Raw genomic sequence first — 27,274 nt, forward strand, 5'->3', positions numbered from 1 at the left:
AGCCCCAATCGTCTATTTTTTTTTCTCTCGGAAAGAAAGAGCGAGGAATGCAATGAAAGCATTTGGGTACAAAATTGCCTCTCGAATAGTGGATCGAATACGAAACGATAGGTATTTGTACGCGAACGCCACGGTTTTTCCAGCATCAATCTCAGCTTGCATATTACTTTATTTTATGGATATTTCTTCAAAATTACTTGGATGCTGAGGTACTTTTGCGCTTCACGTACATTTTGCTCGATTTATATGGACACTCTTAAATGACATTGTGAATACATATTCTAGGTCACTCAAATCTTCACTCCAACGTATTTTAAAGGGAAGGTGAAGCAGATTCAAATGCTTTGCAAGAGTAACAAAGAGTATGATCGTAACTTTAATATGGTCTTCAAAGTTTGGTCCATTAACCCTTTTTTTCATTTTCTCCGCCGAGAATTATTACGACGGCGATTTCACGCGGATCATCCTTTTTGATGTAAACAAGGGATAAAGGGGCGGCTCTGATACTTTTCGGACCATCCAACGTCAATATTTCATCTTCCCAGGGCGCGTTATTCTTTTCAGTAGCTCATGTATTACATTTTTTACGCCCCCCATAAAGGGCGAGGGGTTAGTTTAAGATTCCGTGAGGCGTCCGAAGATAGGCTGGGGTGAACCGTAGCAAGGGTTTTACGAAGGGGTTAAAAGTATACGATATGCCTTTGCGCTCTGTGTATGGAAATTTATTGCATCACGCCGGAAGTATGGATGATGATGTAACAGCAATCTTTCCTCCCAAATCGCTTCGACTTGGCTCGGTCGGAGTTTCGTGCTGACTAAGGCGTCACACGGATCTTCCATAATCCGTGTGGAATTAGCGACAGCCGGTTACCCGCACACGTGTGTATTTTTCACTCGACTTGAAAATCCTAGGGCTTGGGTTCGCGAGGAATAAAGTAGCATCACGTCTATGGGCTCACTTGGTGCGTGAATCATACGATGTATCTTGAATGAGATCTCCAATGTTCTTTGTATCTCTGATAGATTTTTGTTACATTAGAAATTACGAATGTTGACTTGTCGAAGAATGCCTTGATGAAAGTTTTTTTTTTGCAAACCGGGAAAACATACCGAATGTCACAACAATTATCATCATATCGCTTAAACGGCCCACAAAAGCCGTTCGGGAGGAAAGAAAAAAAAAAAAAAAAATAGCCACGCAACGGAGCGAGTTAATCCTCTGCTGTTGGTGCTACTATAGCTACAACTACTAAAGCACTCGACCTACATCTTTACGAGCAACAACGGCGGCAGAGCTGCCGCGAAAGTCGGTCGGCAAGCACACAAATACACCACGTGACATCGTGTAATCCGTGGCAACGAAATCGTGACGACTTTGTAGTCTCTGCTTGCCACACCCTCCCTCCTTCCCCCAAACTCTACTCCTACTCTGCTGCACCTGTTGCACCGCAGCCGATAACGCGCGACCTCCTTTCGGTAGCCGTGCACAGTCGTGAGTGCATTATTAAAATTCATTCGGCTCGGAGCTAACTGTATGCACTGCCTTGTGTCTCTATTTACTGCAGAGCTGACTGAGGATGTGTGCCACCGTCGCTCCCCTTACTCTTCCGATTGACACCACAGAGAGGCTTCTTCTCGACTCGGCATCGTCGTTACCTAAGATCTTTTGCTACTCTGTAATTAACTAACACGGTAAACGTACGCCTCGAAGGCAAACTTCCTGATGCTTCGCTCAACGGCGAATAGTACATGTTCGACGGACAGTGAAGCCTAATAATGCTTTTCTTTGCCGTTAAGCTTGAATTCTTCATCTTCCGATGAGGGGCAAAGTGAATTTTAACGGAGGACAAAGTGATAAATTGAGGGAAAATTGCGGGAGTCGAGAAAATAACGGAAGCGTTTTAGCGCTTCGTGAAATTAAGAGTTTAGCGCGTCCTCCGCGAGGAAATTCATTGTAAATTCATCGTGTTATGACGAAAAAGAAATTAATTACATACTTTCAAAGTCTGCGATACAGCGATTCAAAGAGACAACTTTTCACACGGTTTTGCGAGAGAGTCTTTTTACTGTTGATCGTTTTATTTACTAATTTAAAAATAATGAGATACCAAGTGAGGCCAAAACAAAATTCGTTCTACTGACATTTGTAACTGAAATCGTAACGACTTTCCTGACTTTCACACCGCTCCTTACAACCGTCAAGAGTAAAAAACTCGTCGAGCTTTTCAAAATCGATCCTCGGATGCGTTTAGCAGTTTTCCCGTATCTTCCTTCCGAGAGTTTGCAAAGAAGGGAAAGTCCTTTCTTCACCGCCGCCGGGCTTTTCGTCCTGTTTTCCCTCTCCACTGTAACTCGTAGCTACCGCCACCACCACATAGGCACCAAACGCAATCCGTCTCTTTCTCGCTTTCGTTGCGCATCGAATGACAGCCAATTTTTATCCCGGTGATTGCATTTGCAATTCCGATGTGAAATGCGTAGCCCATCTTAGCCTTTCCTCACCCTCTTCGTATCCGTTTTTTGCGTTTTTTTTTTTTTTTTTTTCTCGTTTTTTGTACGTGTACATCTCCTGAAAACTTGCTCATTATAAATAGCTGCGTTCAAACTATTTGTTTCCAATTCAATTTTGACGACGATGAGCAAACTGATTATATTTTTACTACAAAACTAGTAGTTAAAACATACAAATACCACCCATCCGCAATAATAAGCGATGAAAATTGCTGGAATTTTAATATATTTTTCTCTCGGGAACGAATGCCCTCGCTCGTGTACGTGATCTGAGAAACGAAGAACCGACCATTGACTCATCGCGATAGCAATTTTAACCTCCCACTGAGAGATACGACCGAAGCGTAGGGTGGGCCCGTGATATGGAAACGCGATCACGTTGGACATTTTTATTCGACATAATTCGGGACGTGTCAGCTATACCGATGGCAAACCTCGAAAAAGAGGCGTGCAATTTTTATGCGATTTCGTAAATTGCAAAAGTATACATGCACACCGAGTACCGACGTAAACGAGTACGTGGTATGAAAACGTAAGAACATATGTTGATGAAGTAGAGTGTAGCCTGGGCAAGTGTTATTTTGTTGTTTTTGACAAATGACTAATATACTTTGACCAGAAACAGATGGTAGCCTGTGTAACGTAGTCCTCTATTTCCACCTTCAAAATTATAACAGACCAGCGGCTGGAAAGAGTAGGAAAAACTAGATGCGTGTCTTCATACAAATAGGTTTACTTTATCCAGCTCCCTCTTTTTTGTTTATTTTTACCCTTATGATTACCTCCATTTCACCATCAAACGGAAATAATTTCATAATTTTTCTCGTCGAAACAGAAGCCACATCTGTGCGAACGCGAGTACCTGCGACGCAAAGTGACAGCTTGGACAACGTAGATTGACGTGCAAGCACAAAAAATAATTGCCCTAGATTATCCGAAAAATTAGCCGACTAATGAGGTAATAAAAAATTACCTCGACTGCCATGTACTATGGTGAACTAAAGGTTTTTTAAAAAAATGAATTGAATTACGTGAAAGTCAACATGACGACACACGTACACCCACACATAGTTACCATTGTTTCAGCGTACGCGCGCGTATATATACACACGGGAGTCAACAGAAATGCACTTGTGTCTATGCAGGAGAGCACACATATGTGCCTCTATTCAAGCTTTTCGCCGTCGACGCGCCCATTTACAAAATTGACCTGTCAATTACGCGCTGCTCCGTTGTACGCGTGCAGATATATAGCCGCCAAATGGCGAGAACAGAGGAGGAGAGACAGTACGCCGCGCTCTGCCTTTAACTTGTAATGCAGGTCTTGTCGCTATGTGGCTGACGACGACGTCATGCCGTGAATTTGTGCGCTCCTCTGCGAGAGAGGGAGGACACCCCCCCCCATCGCTGTACACCCCATTCGTGTATCGACTGTGCAGCTATTGCCTTTCCTCCTACCCCTTATTCCGACGATAATTCATTTATCGATGAAGGCGCACGCACCAATGTAGGCCGATGGCCTGCTCAGCACTTCCAAGGTATATACACCCTCTCGTCGTCCTCTCGTAGGACATTTCAGTTATGATGGTCGTATTCAATTACTCGGGCCATATTACATCCAAGATGCGAATAATGGGCTGATGGAAATTGTTTTTGCCCCCGAGGAGGAAAAATATAAATAAGTTTTGACTCGCATCGATAGTTGTTTTTTTTTTTTTTTTTTAACTATTTTGCTTTTCTGTCGTGAAAAAAAAGGGGTTAGAATATTATGTGGTGGAAAAAATATAATCAAACGAGCGTGTGATGTCGTGTGTTTACGGGTACTGGTGCAACGGCGGTGGGAGTCGAGAGAAAAGAAAAAAGGGTAGTGCGTTAACAGCAGTCGGAGAGTTGGATGAGAAAGAGGAGCTGGAGAAGGAGGCAGCGTGTGAGGTCTTCAACAATGGAAGAGTAGTTGTGGCGAAACGAGGTGGCAAGATGAAGTGGAAAAAAGCAGACACGGGTGAAATAGTCCACATGAAAAGGATGGGTGGGGGAAAAAAAAAAGATAAAACGAGGAAGACAGGAGCAAAAGTTACGGGGCAAATGATGACTTCCCCGTACGACGATGCGAATCGTGTTGTGTATTCTCGGTGCCCATTTAACATTCGGCTGAATAGCTATTGGGAATAATGGCTGGCTTTTTTTCACCCTGGGGATTCGCTTCCTCCATGGCTCTGGCACCCGCGTGTATTATACTACTGGCCTCGAAACTCGAAAGGTAGCTGAAATGTCTGGGTTTTCTGTGGATTGAGAATATAAGAGGTGTCCTTGTAGAGTATGCCTGTGTGCAATACCTTCTTCTAGAAGACACGAGACGGTCTCGATGAATAAATATTGAGATAGGACCAAACGAGACGAGACGAGAAGCCTCGTGGCATTTGAACGATTACTTTATAGTTACAATTATTTACAATTTGTACACAAGAATTCGTTACACGCGTGAGATGATTCATGGGAGGGATGAATTAATTTTGTTCAGTACTAGAGCAGTACAATGTATTTTTCTTTTTATTTCGTGAAACGCGGTGGTGTGTGCAAAAATCAACTGCAACTACGGACTGGAATTAGTCTTTTACAGGATGAGTTAAATTTTCGGGAGAACTTTTTTGCGTACGAGTTCTAGTTGAAAGGAAATTTCAGTGAAACCGTCAAATATGAAAATTTGAGACAAAAAAAAATGATACAGTACGTTTGAGCTTTTTCAAACACGAGTGTAAAGTGTGGAATTGGTGGTAGCGAAAAAAAAGTAACATATATGTTCCATAGAAACGCAATAGTACGCGCGCTGAATTTACAGAGCGTTCGTTATGGAAAAAAGGTGGGAATTAAATTCATTCCGAGGGATGAACTTTCTGTGAAGGCAAAAATTCTCAAGCCCATCGCTTTCAATTGCAAATGTAATCTATTTCTGAGCCCATGTAATAAGTTCAAATGCATTTTGTTGTACTATACATACAACGATGACGGAAGGTGATGATTACACTGAAAAAAGTGATAACGGATGATCAGTCCACTATTTACAATATTCACATTATTTTGCTTTCAGAAATATTGTCTTTTTTTTGAATCTAAATAAAATAATTGATGTACTCATTATTCACCCAATAATCTGTGGCAGTCGAATCATCGCTGCAGCATCACTCGCATACCAGTAGACTCCAGACTTTGCAATTAAAGTTTCATTGCAGCCAAGCAGTCAAACCCCCGCCCGGAATAACAATGGTTAAAGGTACACCGTAAAGCAGAAGGTATTTCCAGCAAAAGACGGAAATTTAAGTGTCAAGGAATCGTTAATCTTAGTTCAGAGCTATAACCTTACGTTATACCAGCCCTACCCTGCCGTAATATCCCTTTAAAATAACGAATATAATTCAGTAGTTGTAGTATATATAGTCAACTATTCGGGAAAACACGAGGGTCGTAAGCTACACGTAGTCTGCTGCCGGAAATAATGTTTCTTGTACCAATGAACTACCGCTGCACCAGTTCACCTGCTCCCCGCCCAACGGAGCTTTTAAGTAGCCGATTGAAATGCATAGCGGCATTGTCTTCCCTCCCTCTCTTCTTCTGCGTAAACTCGAGGCTGCTGATGGCTCGGACCTCGAATCACCTCACTGGGGGTAAAAAATAGCAGTAGGTGGTGCATTTAAATTTCCAAGGGTTTTTTGTAGGTCTGAAAATTACAGTGGACTCTCGTTGTATCTGCGTATTGGAACGAGATCTGGTTGAAAAAAAAGGGTAACTGGGACACGAGGCGAGCCATTGTTCGATAGTGCACCAACGCCGGAGGCGCACCCGCAGCATTTCATGTCTTATTTATGGGCTCGAGGCTACGCGTGATAGTTAATGAATACAATTTACAGCTAAAAAAAGCTTGTCTACCGTGAATGGCTTTATACGTGGCTTGAATGAGGAATTGTACGCTTGGTGCAGAATTTCCTGACTTTACAATGTTATTGAAATTTTACTACATGTAATACAACATATTTTTCCGATTTTTAGATGTACTACCACTGTAGAATATATGTAAAGTAGCTAAGGCTGAATTGTCTGACCATACGTTGACATGGTTCACTGATTTCAGCCCCTCGTATTTTAACGCATTCATTCGTCCAGTTACCGCGTACGGTTGAACGAGTGAGTCGATAATTCGACTGTATGTTAAAGCCATCAGTGAGATTTAATTGAGCGTGTCAAACGTACGCATAAGGGCAAACGAAAATTAATAAGGTTCGGTTGACAAGAAAAATCAGGGTGATAAACGTATCTCATTCTTGCCGTCATAAGTGAGCTCGGAACTTGGAGGCATGAATATTGGTAAAGCCTGGAACGGTATAATAAATCTTGTATGGGTGGGACCTCAAGTGATATACCACGCAGGAGTTGGTCTTTGCTGCTCAGTGATCTATTGTCCTGGAGTCCGAAGGCCAAACACATTATCGAACTTGGTGAAGTGCTAATGATCCTCGAATGGTCTTCACGAAAGTTTTATTTATTTTACTCTTCCCTTCGTTCACTCGATCAGAGCCCCAACATCGGTGTTACCTTTGTCAGACACCTGATGGTCCGTTATTTGTTGTCAGTCAGTACATCAGTCAGTCCAGCAGCGTATCTCCATTTATCTGTAAGGTACCTGAGTTCTCACTCTCTCTCGGCCCCTTCTCATAACTATTTCACAAAGGAAAACAACCGGATACCTTGAGACTACTATCACCAGGTACGGAAGTACGGCAGGTGGAAAGGAGGTTAGCACTAATTTGAATTTTCTTTCGAGCCGAGAGCGCAGACCCGTAAATAGATCGATTTAAATTCAATCGAGGGAAGCTCAATATAAATTACATTGACATTCAGACCTTTGGGTCTGAGCTCTCTGCTCTACTCCTCTGCTTCGCTTAAATAGAAACAAGCGGATTCCAAAGGGTAACGCACGGAGCTAGCAAAAGGTAGATAAGGCGAGGAAGGAGTTGCCTGGAGATAGTTGAAAAGGTAAGTGAGAGAGAGAGCAAGTGGGTGGAATAAATAAGAAGAGCAGAAGAACAGATAAGGGAGGCTCTGGCTTCTCCGTCCTCTCGTTCTCTTTCCCTCGTTTGGATCGCGGGTGTTTATAGTTGGATTAGCAATTCTATTGCTAATATTCCAAGCTCTGGCTATGCAGCGGCAGGAGCCTCGACGAGAGAATAGGAAGTCACCGGGAATTCCCGAGAATACTGTAAGAGTGTTGAACAAACCAAGTACTACGAGAGCTAGCAAGTTGGGGGGTAGGGGGATGTAGTGAGAGAGAGAGAGAGCTAAGTTAATGGAAGCGATTGCTTCTACCGTGGAAAGAGAGACAGAGTATGTACCAGAGATTGAAAGTTCGATTCGCACGAATTCCTTTTTTCTTTCTCGTTTTTCCCCCCTCGCCCCTTTATTGATTGTCTTGGTTGGCTCTGTGCTTTTTTAAAATTTTCCTTTCTTTCTTTTTTTTGTTTAATCCTTTGAGCTGGAAAGAAAAGAGAAATCAAGTGTACGAATCTATAGTGCGTACGTGCATGAATTTGGTTGAGTGTAAGTGTGCATCACAGAAAGAATGGAAAATTAATTGGAAGAACCTTTTACCTTAGCAGCCGTGACTTTCCTGGTTTTCCTTACGCTCGATTTAATCCCATAACCAAAGTTGTATCAATTACCCCCTTTTTTTCCTCTTTCCCTTCGCTCTTAGACTGCCCCCCCCCCCCAGCTTAGCTTGCATCACAGTACTCTGCCTCTCTTTCCCTCCTCGTTTTTCACCCTTACGGTTCTTTCTTCTTCATTTACTAGAGCTACCTTTGTATGGTTTTTCTTTTTCCTCCCCCTCTCTTTCTCGTTCCCTTTATGGTGCAGCAGAAATTCTTTTGAAAGTTAGGTAATTGGTCGAGATTTTGCGGGTGAAAAGTTCCGAAAGAATTTATTGGGATGAAGTTTGTATAGCTTAGTTATGAATTGCGTCACTTCAATTAATTGGAACTTTCGTACGAGCTCATTATACTTGAGGTTTTTGAAATCGATGGCAGTATTTGACAAACGTCCAAAGCAATAATTTATCAATATTTATATACTGCTCCTTGTAAATTATCCATCAACATAAATACTTAAGTAATATCACAAAGTGGGTGTAATCAGTGATATCGCAGCCATGAACATATACACGGGATGCTATTTTGCATAAACTCAGTTTTGACATGAGCCAAGACTGGAGTTAGATTTCATCTCCAGCTGGTATAATTTAATAGACGTTTCTGTCACTCTATGGAGAGATTGTCGATTATACCAGCCGTACGGACTTTGTCGTCACCGAGAGTGCATCGAGAAGAAGACTACCGGAAGCCTGACCCCGATATAAAAAGAAACACGGAGAATGATTTGGTCGAAATCGGTGAATCCAATCTTATGAGAAAGAAAAAAAAAAAGAGTCTTTCTTCTGTCTTTCTTGGGTCTTGAGCCGGTGCTTGAAGATAGAGTGAAAAAAAAGGGTGCTCGTAAATTTTTGTTTTCACTCGCTATTGCCACAGAATTGTACTCTGACTACTGCAAGGGTGCGAGTGATATTTGTTGCTGCTCGGCTCTCCCGCGTGAAACTTACACGAGTTCCTTTCGTGTTTTCTTTCTTGACTTTCCGTGTGTATATACGCTGACGCTGCCTTCTCAAACGCTTACGGATACATCTGTGTGTATGTGTATCGGTTCGCTGAGTTTCGTGAAAACGACCGAAAAGGCATTTTTATCTCAAGCCTGTCTATACATCCCTTGACAAATTGTCAGTGGCGTTGTCGTGCTTTATTGTTTTCTATTCTTTTTTTTTTTTCTTTCTTTTTTGTTTCTTCGATTGTATATTATCGCATTCCCTATCGATTTGTACACCCTGATCGAAAGTTGTCTCATAAAAAATAATCGGCTGGCTTTCCCCGATCAGGTAATAGATTGTTTTGGCAGTGCTCACACAGGACAACGCGTACATGTGTATCTTGTATTCTGTACACGTTTTGATCCTTTTAATACTCTTCCCTCGTCTTGTTTTAAGAGTCCTCCTCCTCCTCCTCCACAAAATAACGAAAAATTCTTTTTTTTTTCTTTTTTTTTTTTTTTTATGTCATCTTGGGATCACGTCAAATAATATATGGTAACTCTCAGTTCCCCTATCCATCCGGTCTTCCCCACATTTTTCTCACTTCTCTCAAAATTCTCTCTGCACATTCTCGCATATAAGGTTGTACATTTTCCCTTACATTTTTAGTATTGACATCGGAGGCAGAGATATTGACACAATCTTGGAGATATTGAGACTTGGGTACAAAAAGAAATGCATGAAAGTAGGATTGAGAAATAGAAAAATAAGGAAATATATGAAAGATTATGTCAGCACAAGTCAAAGCTGAAATATATGAAGACAAATATCCAAGTGAGTACAAAGTCTCAGTTTTGGAGACATACAAATATTTCAAGACTAAAAATCTCACTTTAAGGAAATACAAACTATTTTAATTTGAAAAAAAAGAATTTGCTAAGTGATCATACATTTTACAAAAAACGAGTAAGACATAGGAACCAAAATTAAATTCATTGGGCACATAATATAGCATAGAGAAAATCGAGATTTATAATCAGAATTAAACAACCTGCCAGTTGACACGCACGCGCTAACTTGTGACAAAATCAATTTATAGTTTGTCACAGAAAACGGCAGTACTGTTTCGAAAGTTCCTATATCGAGTCACCACGAGAGAGGTTTCATTGTATCTGCATGTAAGGGTTTGCCACATCACACGTGCCCTTTGTGGGCCTTGCATACGTGTGTGCTCTTTACACGCAGGCAAGAATTTCATTTTCGAATATTGGCTTCTCCAATGTCTTGACTATCGATAATTTTCCCCAACCGTGTATGTGTGCGCGAGTGCGTTATACTCGGTAGATACGTAGATTTAATGCTATTGATAAATTTTGTGTATGTGTGCAGCCAACGCGTAACGCTGCACATAACTGTTCTGCGTTTGAAGAGAATAAGCAGAGGTTAGAATCAGCATTCAGGTCTGGGGGAGGGCTAACACGGCAGTGCGTATACATCGCGCAACGTGTGTGGCCTGATGACCTAACCATTGATTGCAAATACTCTGTAGGCATGCCAGAATTTAAAGGCTTTGATGCGAGAGATGAATAGGTAAAGGGAATGGTCCCTTTGTTGTACCGTTGGGATGTTTTGGGCTAAACATTTCAGTAGAATTACGTCTATGATAAATAATGATTCTATTCACTCAATTATGTGATTTGTAAAATTGGTTGTAAAATATTCAAACTATCCGAGGGGATAAAGTCCCTTTATTCGAATATGCTTTAATTAATATGACGTTAATTAAAAATTGATTAAAAGCAGCAGTACAAATTAAACGGTAAATGCTTGTTGCTTAACTCCTGACAACGAATATTTCTGTCAGTCGATACCATTCTAAATCAAGCGTAAAGGTACAAATACTTGGAATTTGGTTATTAGCACAGTACTTAAATTGCAAAAATTAATAATCAAAGTCTTTTATTTTTAAAGACCCGTGATTCAATGTTATCAATTATATTTTGTATTAATTGAAACTATCAGGTTAAAAATAATCTTCTTTTTTTTTTTTTGAGGAATAACTGTTACTTTAGTTATTTCATGGAATTTTTATTGAAACGAATAAAGTTGTAATTTTTGAAGGTTTTTCACATTTGCACAACGGCAAAGCTGTCAGGCGATCCTCAGGACGATCAATTCGTGGGACACGCAGTTAATAAATATTTCACCAAAGTGAAACTAAGGAAAGGCCAATGAAAGTGGCTAGAAAGCGCAAAGTTGGAGATTAAAGTGTACGGCCTGTGGGAAACAGAAGGGACGCAGTGGCCGGGAATTCGCGAGTCAGTGAAAATTCCTAGGGTAAGCCGAAGCGCCAACGGAAAGCGACTTTTAATAACGCGGGGATTTGTCGCCGCAGCTTCGGGAATCTCGCCCCTCGGTCTTGGGCCCTCGTCGTTGCCACCGCCAATGGAAAAGCGGCCCTTCTCGCTTTCAAGGAACTTTCCTTTTCCCTTTCCCCGTACTCCTTCTCATCATATTTTCTATTCTCGCTCGCTCGCTTTTTTTTCCTCCTCACTTTTTCTGTTTTACTTTCATCCATATATACATACTACGCGCAATAACTCGCGCTTTATTCCAGGGTAGTTTTTAGTCCCTATCTTATCCTTTTTTTCCCTTCTTCCTCTTCGCACTTGCTACGAATTAATGAGTTCATAAAGTGCGCAAGTTTATCGTGTAGCGTGTTATTTGAGAGGACGACACGAATTTTTTCCTTTTGTCCCTCTTTTGAAAATAATAGAGCTGTACTATGGGGAAGGAGAGACTTTGGTGTTTTAATAAGCTTGGTTAACTTGGTAGTTGTATGACGCTGCTGTACTTTAATTAGATTATTTTTTAAGTACATAGCTACGGGAAAGGGTTGTAATTCTTGCCAAAGTTTTGTTGCCAACTTTTTCATGAAAATTCAGTTGGCACTTTCCGATGTACTGAAACTTTCAGTGAAATTATTCGATTAATAATACAAAGTGCACATTAATTATGAATGGTATGATTTATTTATTATCAAAACCTACAGTTCCCCTAGTTACAAAGATGCCTTGAGTGAAAAAAAAAGAAAAAAAAAATGTATCTCTAATCATGATTTTATTTATATTATGTTTGAATTAGTCTTTAAAAAGTTTCGAAAGTAGTAAGCGTGTGCTTGTTATTATTACCTAGATAAATGCATGATGCATCGTTGTAGGCAAAGAGGAAACACCAAGTCTCATGTCTTATTCACGATAACAAGCACGTATATAGTCGATAATGAAGGTTATTTATGATTCATGGTTATATACATGACGTTTTAACCTATACAGTTTTATCATTGTGAACAAGATTTCTCTTTTCAACTATCATTGACTTTGACTGCTATCATGTTCATTTTTGAAAACATCATCCAACAAAGCAAATTAGTATAATATTTATAAATGTATTCTTACCTCATTTGCATAATAACAAGTGGTGCAAAGTCCAAACTTTTGTGCTTAAATCCCAGATCTGTTTCGTTGATATCGTTAAAATTTTTGTACGGAATCTTGATACAACCAGTTGGTACATCGATTCCTGTTGAACAAAAAAAAAAAAAAAAAAAAAAATCAAATCGTTAAAACGAATCGTTTCATTACATACGTGCAATAACGACATTATCAAGGGTACATTTTATTTCAGAGATCGCATGTAACGTAATAAAGATACCCTTCACCCATGGGTGGTTGGGGGTGCGAGTGCACATGACACAAGCTCGAAATTACGCGGCAACAAGCGGCCTAGCCTATATAGACTATGAAGCACGGTCCTCTCTTGAAAATAATTGGCAAAGGCACAGTGACAAAGAGAAAGAGTGAGAGAGGTATAGCGAAAGAGGGAAACAGGGGTGGCACCACGCAAAATCGATAGGCTGCTGCGTAACCATGTATATCCGCCAAATAAACGCAACGACGAGTGCCGTTAGCTCACAGCAGCTCTTCGAGGGACGCGAGCTGTGATTGTTGTACGCGGACGAATCTCATTTCAGGAAAACAGCGCAAACGCTCCCTCCCCCCCCTCGTTTTGACGGATTCTCACGCAAATATTGTGGCTTAATGAAAATCGCGGTGGTGCAGTTTAATGGGATTCAAAGGACCGTTATGTTGCTCTCGACTTGTTTCTTGTTATCTTTTGGTTTCTCAAGTGGAACGTGTGTGCATCCATGACTGCTGTTTACCCGCACCCCCTGTGTGATGATTTCGTTTAAAGTGCCGGATTCATTGAGTGGGATGGACCACCGAATAACTGATTGAATCGGACAACACAATTTCTCTTTTAAGTAAATACCCACCCATTACTCATTGATTTTTTCACACATAACAGTTAAGCATCGTTATTTATTTATTTTAATGATTATTAATAAAAATATAATTAGCATGTCAATATTTATTTGGCTATACCTTTAAAAATCCTTATTTGTCAAGTATGGTAAATTGGTCAGACACACAAAACCGTGCATACGCATGTACTAGCGGAGTCCATCGATTTTACAATTTCGTGTCGCGGTACAAGGGTTTCTAGACGCATTTTTTTTTTTTTTTTTTTTTTTTTTTCCACGTCCTTCCGGTGCTCCTGATCCACGCTTAATGAGGCGCGAAGAGTCGCTCGCTGAGCATGTTCCTCCTCTTCCCCGGCTCGCGTGCACACCCGCAAAAAGTGAACATCCTCGAGAGTTTTTGCGGCTACGCGTGCGAAGATACACTTTACGGTGGCTCCATGTAGAAGATGAGAAACGAGATCCACTTCCGATACTAATGACCGTGTATTTCGGAAAGTTATTTTTACTCCTTGGTTTGTGTCGTTTAATGACAACTTTGCTTCACGATGCGCACAAACTTTGGATCTGGATCGGACAAGCCATGGAAATGTTTACCATGACAAGTTTCCACGGGAAACAAAATTACACGGTACACCCTTTGAGCTGACACGTCCCTGTGGCAAGAGACAGAAAGAACATCAGCGGAAAACTTTCAAAAGCAAACATGCCGCTGTTGCGAGACTACATGATCAAAGAAATAGAGGAAAAAGCGAGTCGTAACCCGAAAAATCATGCGTTCGCGTTCCTGCGTGCTGCGGGTAGGGGTGTCGCGAGGCGTAAAATAAAAATAGCCGACCCGGGCAGCCAATTTTTGAGAGTGCACCTCCAAACGGCCTCCCTTTCAGCTCCCCTGCAGTTTTTCGCGGGATACGCTCGCGCTGCTCTCCATACTCGCTCATTTTTATTTCCACATAAACAACGTTACCTTCGCTCACCCGCGCCCTCGTAAAAGAAACAATACTGCTGCACGCACGACCCTTGAAAAAAAACAAAAAAAAAACTTCAAACACCTCGTGTGCAGGTACATACAATCAACAGCGCGTGGTGAGCAACAAATGCGGTACATCTCAACCGGAAATAATCGATCCAAAGGCCGAGCTGAATTTGCGAAACGAGAAGTCTATCGGCCTCGACTCGGAAAGTACCTTAATCATAAAGTTTATCCCAGCCGCCACCTCTAGCAGCCCTACCACGAAGACGCAGCAGCGGCCAAAGGGGGAGTCGATAGGCATCTCCTTCCGCAAACTTCGCGAAGCACACTGCAGAGCCGGAGCAGCAAAAAACAAGATAGATATTTGATAATCCCTCCCTCGTCCCGGTACACTCTAATCCCTGGGGGGGACGAAGCAAAAAGAAAGACCCTCGGCTGGGCGCAAGTCGACATCGTCTTGAAAAAAAAAAAAAAAAAAAAAAGACTACCACCCGGCCGGAGGTCGACGCGCAGGCGTCTACAATATTTATGCGGCGATATTGCGTCTTGAGTGCTGCCATTAGGGCCGCTGCCGTTGCTATGTACTACCGGGCGTTGGCCTCCCTCGCTCGCACGAGGTGTACACATTATCCGCTGACAAGTGCTATGTGTGATGTCGCGATGCGTTTGTCGTCCATTGGGTATATACGTCAGCTCGACCACTGTTATTTAAATGAAACTATAACGTGGACGGGAAATGAGGATGTGCACATAATCAGTTGGTAAAAATACTCAGTCGCCCGTATAGCGCAAGGAGGATTAAGGTCAGTTCGATCGGCAGTCACCGTGACCCATTCCTCCCGCCCCCTTTTCTCCCTCTCTCTCTTTTCGAACAATGCGTCTTTGAAAGCGAGCCATATTTCACGTTCGCCCACCGGCTCGATCGCCCGAACATCCTCGCCCCCCCCCCACCTCCCGCACCCGTACAGGGAGATTACGACGATTCTGGCCAGCATATCGCATTACCAGTGCAATATCGTTAATTCAGAAGCGAAGGGTGGGAGGGAACCGGTCGCGATTCCACCGCGTTAATCTCAATCCAGGTCCAAGTGCTGTTTTAGCCATTATTACCGAGCGAGAGCACACGCTGGCCAATGTGAATTGTAGCGCGAGCCGCTCACCTACACATACGTGGGCGTCTCCTACGTTTATACCGTTGCCACCGTTGTTTCGTCCTTGTTGTTATTGCTGCGATTTTCGATAAACGCTTTTGCAAACGCAGCGTCACCGGTGATGCAAAAGTGCTGAATCTACGGCGCGACGGGGGGGTGCGTTTCTCTCGAAGACGTACCGCTGCTGTTGTTTTTAAATTGTCAAGCGCTACGTTGAGCTTGGGGATTTTTGGAAGCTCTTTCGAGCTGCAAGCTCCACTAGTAGCGTTGTCCGAAGGCGTTGATGGGAGCAGGAAACTTTGACCCCCCAAACTTGGCACTCGCCGTTAAATTTATGGCTCGGTAATTGGGGACGTTAAGGCGCGACTTGGTCCTATATTTTTCGGTTTTGAAAACATTTGTTGCTCTCCGTGTAAAATACTGCGGTGAAACTTTAAGTGGATTACAGCGTGGAACAATAGTAATGGTCGTGCGTATCTGGTGGGACTATGGGGCTTATATTCTTTTGTGTGAGCAATATTTATGAGAACTATAGGCTTTTATCGTTTGGATGAAAATACGATTGTTCCGGATTCAAATGAACCCTGCACACGAGTATAGGCCGCTCGGAGCTCGAATCGAGGATTTGTCGCGAGGATTAGAGGAGCGACGCTGATTCACATTCATCTCGGGGGAATCCCCGCAGCGATAAAAAGCAATTTTTATTGAAACGTATCCTCCTACTTTCCGTTTTCTCACTGCGGCCTCAATAAAACGTGGCCGTAAAAAAGCATCCGTTGAGAAGAATATGAAAAAAGTAGGGAAACAAAAAACCAAGCAAAGAAAAGGCGAGGGAGAGGGGGACGGTTCTGAGGAAGAGGTCAGAGGAGGCTGTTCATCGAGCGAGAAGGGAGCAGGTTATTCGCGAGCCTCGTGACGTCGCTTCGAGGCTTGGAATGTCCACGCAGCGACGAGATGAGATTTATTATCACCTCACGGTCTGCATTAATTTCCTTCCAGCAGCAGTGGGGGGCCTCCCTTACGGCTTTTGAGAATAAACATTCCCATTTTTTCGTTCCTTTTTTCCTATTCTTTTTTGTTTTTTGTTTTTTCGTTCATAGTCAGCACAGTGGACGAACCAATGATACGCGCAGTAGAGAAACACTTTCACGTTTTTCCAATACTGTTTCAACTGTTTTTGTTGCAATGTATTCATGTTCAAAATTACACTGCAAACAATTGCTAGGTACGTACATGTTGATTGTAGTATTACTATTATTATATCACCTATGGAGGTTTTAAATTATACCTCCGAAGAAATTATGATTTGAGAGTACGATCAAGATTTTTTGACAAGAAATCGAGAGTAATACTCACAGCAAGATTTTGATACTTTGTATTAATTAGTCTTGACTTGCAGGAACTCCTGATGTCACGAATATTTTCAATCTAAACCCTTTCGTTATAAGAAAAAAATCAGTACTATTTTTTTTTTGTAGACAAGCTTGCGTATATGACTGCACCCTGAATATTCATGTATTTCGGGATGTTTTAACGTAATCGCAAGCAGTTTATTGAGAAAGGAACAGCGTGAGAGTCTATGATATAGCCAAAAATTGAAAGCTCTACGACCAATAGTCAATATTTGTGAATCCGTATGCAAAATGTGCTGCTATAAAAATAATTTAATGAATCAAAAGCATCAGGAAATCTTTAGAACGGATAAAAATTTCACGTTTTTTTCAGCGAAACATAGAGGAAGCGATAGCATAATAATGTCCTCTGATCCCAGCCTCCAAGCGCTTGCGCCACGGCGATCGAAGTATATTTACGCTAGAAAACCCTCTCTGGCTGGGCTTAATAATTACGTTTCGCCTGATTGCAAGAGGCTCCCTTTTAACGCGTCGAGGTTCATCGCGCCCATCAAACTCTAAGCACCATCGTGTTTGCCCTGCCTAGCTTTTTCAGTTTTTTCTTAATTATCTTTTTTTTTTGTTTTTGTTTTTTCATGAACGCACTATAAAAAACGTGAGGTATAATAATAATAATACTTGTATTGCTCCGCTCATTCATGAGTGGACTCACGCGAATCATGAACCATTTAAAAATCTATTTGCGAATTTTCAAAAAAAAAATTTCAAAGCCACACATTTATGTATCGTAAAATCAAATCATGAACTGTAAATTTTTTCTTCTCTATATAGACAAAAAAAGCTCTAATACCACGTATGGCAGTACCAGACAACTATACACATGGTAAAAGTTGCCGCACACGCCCCAAGTCCCACAGGACGCATCCTTGTTTTTTCACCCAGTGCGATGGGAAAAGCTTGTCGTGGCTTTTTCCCCCTCCTCACCTGCCCTTTTATTTTCCGCTGTTGCGTATGTACACGCCTGCACGATCGCTGACTATTTTCCCCTTCCCGTGCAACCCTACTGCATTTTCGTCGATGGTAACACGAAATTTCCAGTGCGATCAGGTTCCCCGCGAATATCCCACGAAATTGCCGGAGAGTGCGTCCCCGGGAGCTGCACTCTGTCTTTATTACCACGGAGCGGTGATGCTTTATTTCTGAGATCGATATGGTGCCTAGTATACGGTTCACTCTCCATTACTCGGAAACGCAACGGGAGAGTATCTTTGCTCTTCGCTGCTCGTCGTAATCAGAGTTCTTCAATATTACTTACTATTGATTCATATTATTCATAAGTAAGAAAATAAAATTAATTCAACAGTATCCATCAGTGCACATCGTTTATAAATTTAGATTTGCAATATCGTGCTTGATTGAGAACGGGGGGTGAAAAAGCAAAAACAAGTCTATGATGTTAGTGCTGTGACAAAACTAAAGCCAGACGCAAAATCCAAAGAGGCAAAGCTTGTAAGTGAGCAAAAAAAAGGAGAAGTCAATGATTAGAAGGTCAAGCTTTCTTTCCATACCATACAGTAGTAGCAGCAGCAGCCGATAAGCTCAACCCCCTCATCGCCCGGAGGGCACTCGGTAATAAATGGTCCTGGTGTAAAATAACAATATAACGTTGCTAGAGTCTCGTACCCCCCACCCGGGGGGGGGGGCTCCCGTTGCCGACAAAACATCCGAGCGAATAAAGAGCTGGGAATGACGTTGTTTACGAGCTCCGATTGTTTTTAAAGGCAACGCCAGTACCCCGCGAGGCCATTCGCACGGCTGGAGTTTCGAGAAAACGGCCAAGACGCAACGGCAGGGAAAAAAAAAAGGGGAAACGAGGTCTCTATACTTGAGAAAGCTTTGAGCTTTCACCCACCGTTTTAGGGGAATCGGGAGTGTTTTCAGCGCGACTGTTTTCACGAGTCTTTCTTGCTCTACGTTGACCCCCTCATTTTCAGGTGCGCGAAAAAAAAAGGGCAACGCAGGATTTCCAGGTGTTTCTCTATTTCTTTGTCCATGGTTAGAAAACAAAAGCTCTGAATACTAGGACGCCGAAGATACGGAACTTTTTGATCGAGGTTGGTTAAAGATTAATGTTAGTGCGGATGCATCGATAAAATGGATGAGATGTACTTAAGTCTTCTTCATTCGTTAATGAAAAATATAGATTGGAATACTAGAAACACGTGACTTGACGCGTAACTAGTGTTTGTACTAATAACTTATTTCGAAAACTCTTGGAGGAACCTTCGAGTCTCTGATGAGCTGCTTGTTTTTGATAAAATAAAACTTAAACTAATTTTTAAAAAACACCTTACATGAAAGCTAGTGAATGGTTTTAGTGGTTGTTAATCATAACAAATGTCAACTATTCGATTGTGGTGGTCGAAGACTCTCGTCGACAAAGTTGGTCAATGAGACATTAATATAACAAACGTAGTTCGTAATTAGTGTATCTTTATAACTACGGAGTTGGAGACACACATAGATGGACTAAAGGTAAAGGCAAAACTTTCGAGTTAAAAAAACTTTATAACGAGTGGAAAAGGAAGGGTATATTTGCATCGAATAAAATACCCGAGTTTTATAACACATAAAGCCACATCAACTCTTAAATCCACTCGGAACTTGGTATTCCATTGCAGCTACTCGGTACTATAACTTTTAATGAATCCGATGACACCAATTTGCCTACTCGATCATATAATTTTTAAACGACGGAAAAAGTAGGAGCATACATTGACAAAATTCAAGCTTTATAAAATACGTACATTACCTGTACACCTGTTAAGTTAAAATAGAATCCATACAAAGAGTATTTGTCTTCGCCATCTACAGGTGGAAATATTATAAGTTGGCTAAGCAAAAATTTCCCGCACCCTGTGAATATGAAGTATCCTACCCACAGGCACGGTAAGATTCGAATGAAAAAAAAATGGCGTTCACGGCAGATCATTTACCCAACTCAAACAAGCATTTGAAAAAAAAAAAAAATTTATCACTGAAATATTCTTTATGTGCCTATCAAACGACGTATGAAGTACAAAAAACTTGCCATGCAATTTAAAAAGCTATCGATCCATCCAATGGTCCTGCATGAATATATAGAGCCCAGTAAAGTGATCAGGAGGTGTAACAGGGAAGCTGCCCGGGGGGCGTTGATAATGAAAGCGGGAAGATGAGGTCGTCAAAACGCCCTCGCCCATAAATCCCTGATGCAGCACCGGCCGGTCATCGGAGGATAGTTAGGGCTCCAGCTACCATCCAATCAGGCCTCTGTATTCCTGGGAGAGCCACCCTGTCGGGGCGTTGGAGCTGCCTCGAATGATTTAACGATTATCGCTCTCGCGCGCGTTTTCTTCCCAAGGCCTCTTTGTAATTCGATTGACTTTGAGGGGATAGGGGGAAGAGAAGGACATCGTTGGCCACGACTGTACACGCTTGAATTTGAAATGAGATCGTTGACGTTTGACTCGCGGTTGGGATTGTTTGATCGGGCGATTAGAGGTGATTCATTTAGTATCGGCCTGGGCGTGACGGTTTTATGGCTTATCCGTCATCGTTTCGCTTCGGCATTATCGATCCGCTTGGTTACCGATGGTGGGCTGAATTGCATTTCTTTAGGTTGCTCAGTTTTATGGAGATGAAAATTTTTTTACCTCATTTTTTAAGGGTATAAGAAGGGGAACGCATAATAAATTCAAAGGTGAATGTCTCGAGGGAGCATCATCGTGCTCTTTATTTCCCTTTCGGAAGAATATTATTTTATTTCGTGAGCGAATATAATATGGGGTGGTGAGCCTGCAAGGCGGAGCTCAAACTTGCATTACATCATGGAAACGAGTTTCTTACTTTACGAACTCTTTCGACGTTGCTATTATGCTGCGAAAAAATATGAAAATAAACCGAAATATTCTACTTGACGATCTTTTATTGCTGCGAATATAAAAGTCGTTTCGATGGAATCAAAATGAGACGTTGAATACGGAATTTTATAATTTTCTGTTTTTTTTTGCGCGACTGAGATTTATTTCATCTTTCAGTATTTTATAATGGACAACATTTGTTTGAACAAAATTCATTCGTCATGGATTGCATACCAAATAAAATTTTCGTAAAATATCTCAAGTACTTTGTTTCACGTGAATAAATTTAATACATCTGGCTGTACGGTATTCGGTGTACAAGCATTATTAATGTGAATAATCCCTCTGAGCAATTTTATTTTTTGCTGAATAGAATTTTCTTTGAGGATATTTATAAAAACACTGACACACAAAAGATACAAATTTGAATTTAAAAAAATAATGTATATTAACCCTCGAACATGTGTGCTTTTTAATACTACACAGATGACTTTCAACAAAGTTAATCAACGATTGTACAAATTTATCAGAGATAAAATTATTTCTCCACAAAATTACAAAAAAAAGCTGTAGATTTGCTTGATCTACAGAATAGTGAACGCTCGAGCTTTGGTTAACCGTTTTAATCGTCCATTGCAAACACCTTTTCTAATCATTCGATCGGCTTCATCCATCTCCGAGGCTACGGATATAACTCTTACGGCACTTTCCTCTCGAACGTAAAACGAAAAAAAAAAAAAAAGTAAACTCCCTACGGCCTCGAGAGAGCGAAAGAGAAAAAGCCAAGTAAAATAGAGAGAGAGAGAGAGAGAGAGAGAGAGAGAGAATAGGAACGTATGCGTGTGTGAGCACGAGCACAGCTGAATGGTGGCCGATAATTTATAGGCACGGTCCAATGCATTGCGGAAAATAAGAAGAGAAGCAGCATCTATCCCAGAGGCCCCTTCGGTCGTGGTGCAGATACAGATAGAAGACGCTGGCCTCTCTCCTTTTCTTTTTTTTTCTCAGACACGACACACCTGCGGCTGACGCCGGCCCATGGATGCAGTGGAACATACACTGGAAACTATTGCTCGACTAGTACACTTTACGAGTAACTCAATTAAAGGAGAAATCCTCGCGTGTAACCTTTTCTCCCGCCCCCTTCCTCCTTTTCTCTCGGTTCACTTGGCTCCCTTTCTTTAGGCTTTTGCCCCACTGTTTCCGACGATTTATGGCCGAGGGATTCGCATCCCCTCCCACCCGGAAAACACTGGAATTGCGCCAGATGCAAGAACCACAGGCTAGGCTCTCGCGATTTAATTGTAAGAGTCGTCGTCTACATGAATGCTCTCGCTCGATTCCGAGCTAAGAACGGACGTACTCTTGGATGTAACCCTTCACCCTATCAGTGTGACACACAAAGGTGCACTTACAAGGGGAACTTGCTGATTATGTAAGTATATGTGGGGCTTGTGAGAGGCTTGGCTGTAGATTCGATGAGGTTGTTGGTGGTGAGAGTAGAGAAGCGCTTTTGGTTTCAGTGACAACGGAGCAACGGGATGCTTTGACGATGAGTAATGGCACGTGATGCCGATTCTCGAGTTCATCAAGTCAGGACAATTAGAGAATAGCGCGAGAGAGAAATCGTGTTGGTGGTTGGTTCGATTATTGTGTCTAACGAAGAATCAATTTTCCGTTTGGCTACTGATGCGATGTTGCTAGTAAATGAAGCCGATAAATTTTTAGACGTAAAGTTTACTATCCATTTTAATTTATTTGCTCATAATGTCTGAGTTGACAATGTTTTTCATCAGTTTGATTTAAAAATGTTTGGTTCAATGTGGAGAATTCATACCAAGCAGTAAACTACCACTTTTGGGAGTTACAGTGTTTTAAGTAGTAAAACATACGCATGGTCAGACATCCAGTGTATTAATACTTTACAGCTAGGTTATAGGAATTAATTGTCTTAAATACTCTGAAGTAATATTTGATCAAATGTCACAATGTCGTCAGAATTTATTTTCACAATTATCCAAAACGATCAGCTCAGCAATTAAATTTATTATGGGATGTAATATCTGGGAAAAGTATAATTAAAATCGTAACTTTGAATTCGGAATGAATTTATTTCTGCTTTGATGTATTACAACATGACATCTCTCACATGCCTTATTTTTTCCACGTTACATCAGAATCTTTATCAAATATTTTCTTGACAATTACGTTAGCGATACGCTCGATCAATCCATGGGGAAAAAAAATTTTTTTTTTCAAAGTTTAACATACAACCTACGCTCGACGAAGAAATAACCAGAGGGACAGGTAAAAAAAATGGGATATCGTTTTCACGTCTCGCATTAATGACGCGCTCAAAACTTCCCTCTTCTACATCTATCTATCATCCTATGTTACCTTTTGTTTATCACCCGTGCGTTTCTCCTCGAAGGAGTTAGACCCTCTCTGTGTCATATTTTACTCCTCCCACTTTTTTTTTCTCAAGAGCCTCTTGTCAGCGACATGCTGAAGAAAGAAAAACGCGCCATCAGCTTTTTTTCCACGTACATCAAATCGACGAGGGTGGTAGTAACGCTGTACAGAGTTGGAGGGAAGAAGCTCCGCTTGTACGCAGCCGAGTTTTATTTCTCAAAGAGTTGTTGAGTGATATAAAGCTAGCCAGAATTACACTAGCGATAATTTTTTTCTTGTATTATAATGAACGCATAACACAATTAAACGATAAAACTCTTTTTCATAGAGTTTTGACGTTAATAGTACAATCAGTTTTTGATCACTAAACACGACTAAAGTTCAAATAGCTCCAACGAGTGGCAATTTTCACATACGTTTATTTCTATTGAATTAATCAGTATAAAAAAAAGTTGAAGAATACATTATTTATAATTACGTAAGTGGCTACGTTCTTGCTAAATAATAAACTTCAGAATTTTTTTAGATTTAACGAACTACTTTGGTCTAAGAAATTATTCCTCTCTATTTTTTTGTTATCTCGACCTAAATTACCATTTTTTCTCTCGTAAAGTGAAAAAAAAGTATAACTATAAGTTGAAACAAGCAAAAAAATTCTTTTGTGTGCTTATATGATATATATTGGAAAATTATCGATTAACTTTTTAATCGATAAAAATTGGAACACTCATCTCATTACAGAACTTTTAGTCGAAGGGATTATTGAAAAAATGCAATACGGTGTAGGAGAAATAAAACAATAACACACATTACTCAAACGAAAACAAGTCCTGACCAAACAAGTCACGGAATCACGTCGTTTTAAACAGTTCACCGGGCCACAACTGAAGCAGAAAAAACCTAGCCTCTAGCGTTTAACTCAATTATTATTTTACGTATGAAAAGCTCCCCTTTTTCGCTTTTTTCGTTCTAAATATTTTTTTCCTCCATCTTGACACGATCATCATCCTCATTTGAAGTCTTGTCTGGTCTTCGGGTCATCTCCCCTGCCCTTGTTTTTCTCAGAGCTTAACCCACTTTTTCTCTTTCCAGTTCCTCGGGCTTTAGGGACTTGCGAAACAGCTGCCGATGCTTGCCGATGCGTGGGATTTATTAAAAAAAACTCTTGTATGTGTAGAGACGAAGGTTGTCCTCGAAAACACCGAAAATTACAATTAAATATTACATTTATTTATTTTTACCAAACATTGTATATAATTATGAATATTTTGGTATTAGAGAGAAAGAGAAATGGTAGAGTTACCATGTAATCAAGCTCTTGCTGTACGTGTGCACGAGCAAAATGCTGAGTATTGTAATAAGCGCGCGTACAATTGTTGCAGCCAAGTTAATTAAATTTCATTCCCAGAATCAGCGCGGAAGTTCCACAATTTAATTATAAATTAACGCCCAACACAATTAACGCACAACAAATTTAATCACTCCCACCGTTATCGGCGAAAAAACCTTTTTTTCTTCCGTCTCGGGCCATTAGATCTTCATTCAGCTGAAACACAAAGTATCGAAATAGCAAAATGAATCCCCGCTGCGCCAGTCGATAAATTTCCCATAACGCATCGACCCCGAAGCGCTTGGGCTTCTGAAAAAAAAAATCATCCCTCTCTCTTCCCCTCCAACAGTCCCCCTCCACGGAGGAGAAGCCACTCGTTGAGGAGAACGCCGATGAATAAATGCTAAGAGCACTGCCGCCACCAAGTGCCGCCTCCGAGTTTTCGCCGACTCTTTTTCGTACTTGTGCTCAAACACTGACCGAAAGTTGATTTACGGAAACACTTTCATCCCCTTCAAGAGAGCCTCTGTTTAGCCCCTGCTTTCTTTCTTCCTACTTTGCCGTAACTTTTTACGATTTAACGCCTAATGCAGTTCACTTGTCGACGCCGAATGAACCTAGGGATGATGCCATGCACGCACACCCACTGACTACGGGGGTTTAAAGCTGTGCTTCGTCATGTTGTTTTGACGCTAATCCCCCAGAACTGCACATCCCAATTGACTCATTTTTTTCCCCGGATCTCGCCAAGTGTACCTGATCTCTCTCTTATTTTCAATTATTTAAACCAAATGCATTTTGTACACATAGCCACTCTAAAGATTTGGCTATTTTTTACTTTGTTTCAGATCCTCAAAATCAATTGTAGGGTGTCTCTCTTCTATCGTTGGCTCCAACATCTCGTATCTCATCGCAATTAATTACAAGTGAGTCGAAATCGCACGTTACCCTCGTAACCGGAAGTGAATACGAGTGCCCTTAAATTCTTCGAGGCACCCCAGTAGCGAATAGTACGCAACAGCGTGCGAACGGAACGCGGCTGGTTAACACCATGGGTTCCCCCCCTCCTCCTGTCCGATACAACTGGTCGCGTGTAATGCTCTTATGCCTAGACGATTGGGATCCTCGAGCGTGCACGTAACCCTCGAGAGATGAGCGAAGGAATGCCAGAGAGCACAGGTTCCCAAGAGAGGCACACGCTTGGCGTATTACTTCCAACTCCCCCAGTGTCGCTGCAGCCGGCGCGCGTCGTTCGCCGAACCGGAACGCTCGATAAGGACCAAAGGGTGAGGGACAGAGGTGTACCAGCTACCTACCACTTTGGGGGCGATAAGCTCGGCCGCAGGACCTGCACCGCTGGGCGTGGCGTTTAACAGCTCGGCCTTACCGAGTTATCGCGAGGCTCGCTCGAACTGGTCAAACATCGAGGCCGGATAGGGCGCTGACGGCAAAAATTTTGCAAGGGATGAAAAATCACTGCCTGGATGGACCTTACGCTCCTCGGACTCGAGATATCTTCCAAGCTGGGCCTGCTCTATCTCTCGACCAACTCTCGGCGTGCTCCAGTTCCTTCGTTCCCGCTGTTTCACTCGGCGTTTTCCTTTTTTTCCTTCACTAGCCGCCTATTCTTGGCAAAAGGCCGGGTTTTTCCCCTCCACCCCGTCGACCCTCGTTGCTCCATATACAGATGCTCGGCTCGGCGTGTACGAAATTTTAGTGCGCCCGATAAAAAGTTTTACGCCACCGAAGCGGGAAGGAGCAGAAGAGGAGCTTCTCGTTTTACGAGGCATTCGATCCTCGATAAACGCTCCCTCGCCCGCGAGCACGTACGTATTGGGAATCTACGCGAAGGCGCACTCGAGGAGAGTTTTTTGGGGTAATCGAGGAGCTTTTTTTGTTGGCTGCTCGGTAAAGTAGTGCGTGCGACGACGAGTTATTTTGCGGGACGTGGAATTTTCCCGGCACAGCATTATACAATATCAATTTCAGTTCAATTAGAGGCAATAAAGTATGAACGCCGAAAAAACTTCAATCCACATAGGTTTCCCATTTGGAACTTGAAGAACGAGTTCACTCCTGCAAATGAATCAGTTTCACATTTCATTTTACTGGAGCGTCAGACTCGTAATATCTCCCGTTCTCATGGCCTCTGCAATAATTATTGAATTACTAATGAAAACGTAGAGGTTTCGCTCGCAGATATTTCCGGGCCTTTTTATTGCACGCGACTCGTAGGTATCAATTTGAAATTGCACGTGTGTTTGCTCGAAGGTATAAATGAATTTACGGTGCCTATTGCATTGGGAGAAGGGTTTATTTAGAGAGGCTGCTTTTGCTTGGAATCAACAAATCCAGAGGATCGAATTTCAAACTATCGATGCTCCATTTGTTTTATACATTTATTTTTTTAAGAAGTCATCGCCGTCCATAATAATGAAATTTCGATTAGTACAGATTTAATGGAATTTTTTATAGTGAGAAAAGTTTTTTTCAGAGCTTTTTAGCTTGGCTCATTCGTACTGCTCATGAAAAATTGTATTGAGAAGTGAGTGCATCGCTATTTAGTTTGATGAATCCTTAAAACGCATACGCACACCACACCTGCCCGTATTACGTTTTACAAGCCTAGCGATCTTGAGGTAAGCACAAGCGTGCGGTTTCAGGGCTGGCCACCACAGAGAGCTGGCGTTATATTAG

General features: G+C 41.7%; 1 protein-coding gene across 1 annotated transcript in view; it reads right to left on the reverse strand.

Moving 5' to 3' along the window:
* The window catches only part of LOC106645364 (uncharacterized), a 94,297-nt gene that overhangs the window by 36,148 nt on the left and 30,875 nt on the right, over positions 1 to 27,274 (reverse strand). The window contains exon 3 of the mRNA XM_023390065.2: positions 12,595 to 12,718. Within this exon, the coding sequence (XP_023245833.2) occupies positions 12,595 to 12,718 (124 nt within the window). The remainder of the gene's footprint in view (positions 1 to 12,594; positions 12,719 to 27,274) is intronic.

This window comes from Copidosoma floridanum, unplaced genomic scaffold (genome assembly GCF_036245765.1).
Source record: "Copidosoma floridanum isolate Cflo_tuat_1 unplaced genomic scaffold, Cflo_Japanese_pri ptg000029l, whole genome shotgun sequence".
Taxonomy (NCBI): Eukaryota; Metazoa; Arthropoda; class Insecta; order Hymenoptera; family Encyrtidae; genus Copidosoma; species Copidosoma floridanum.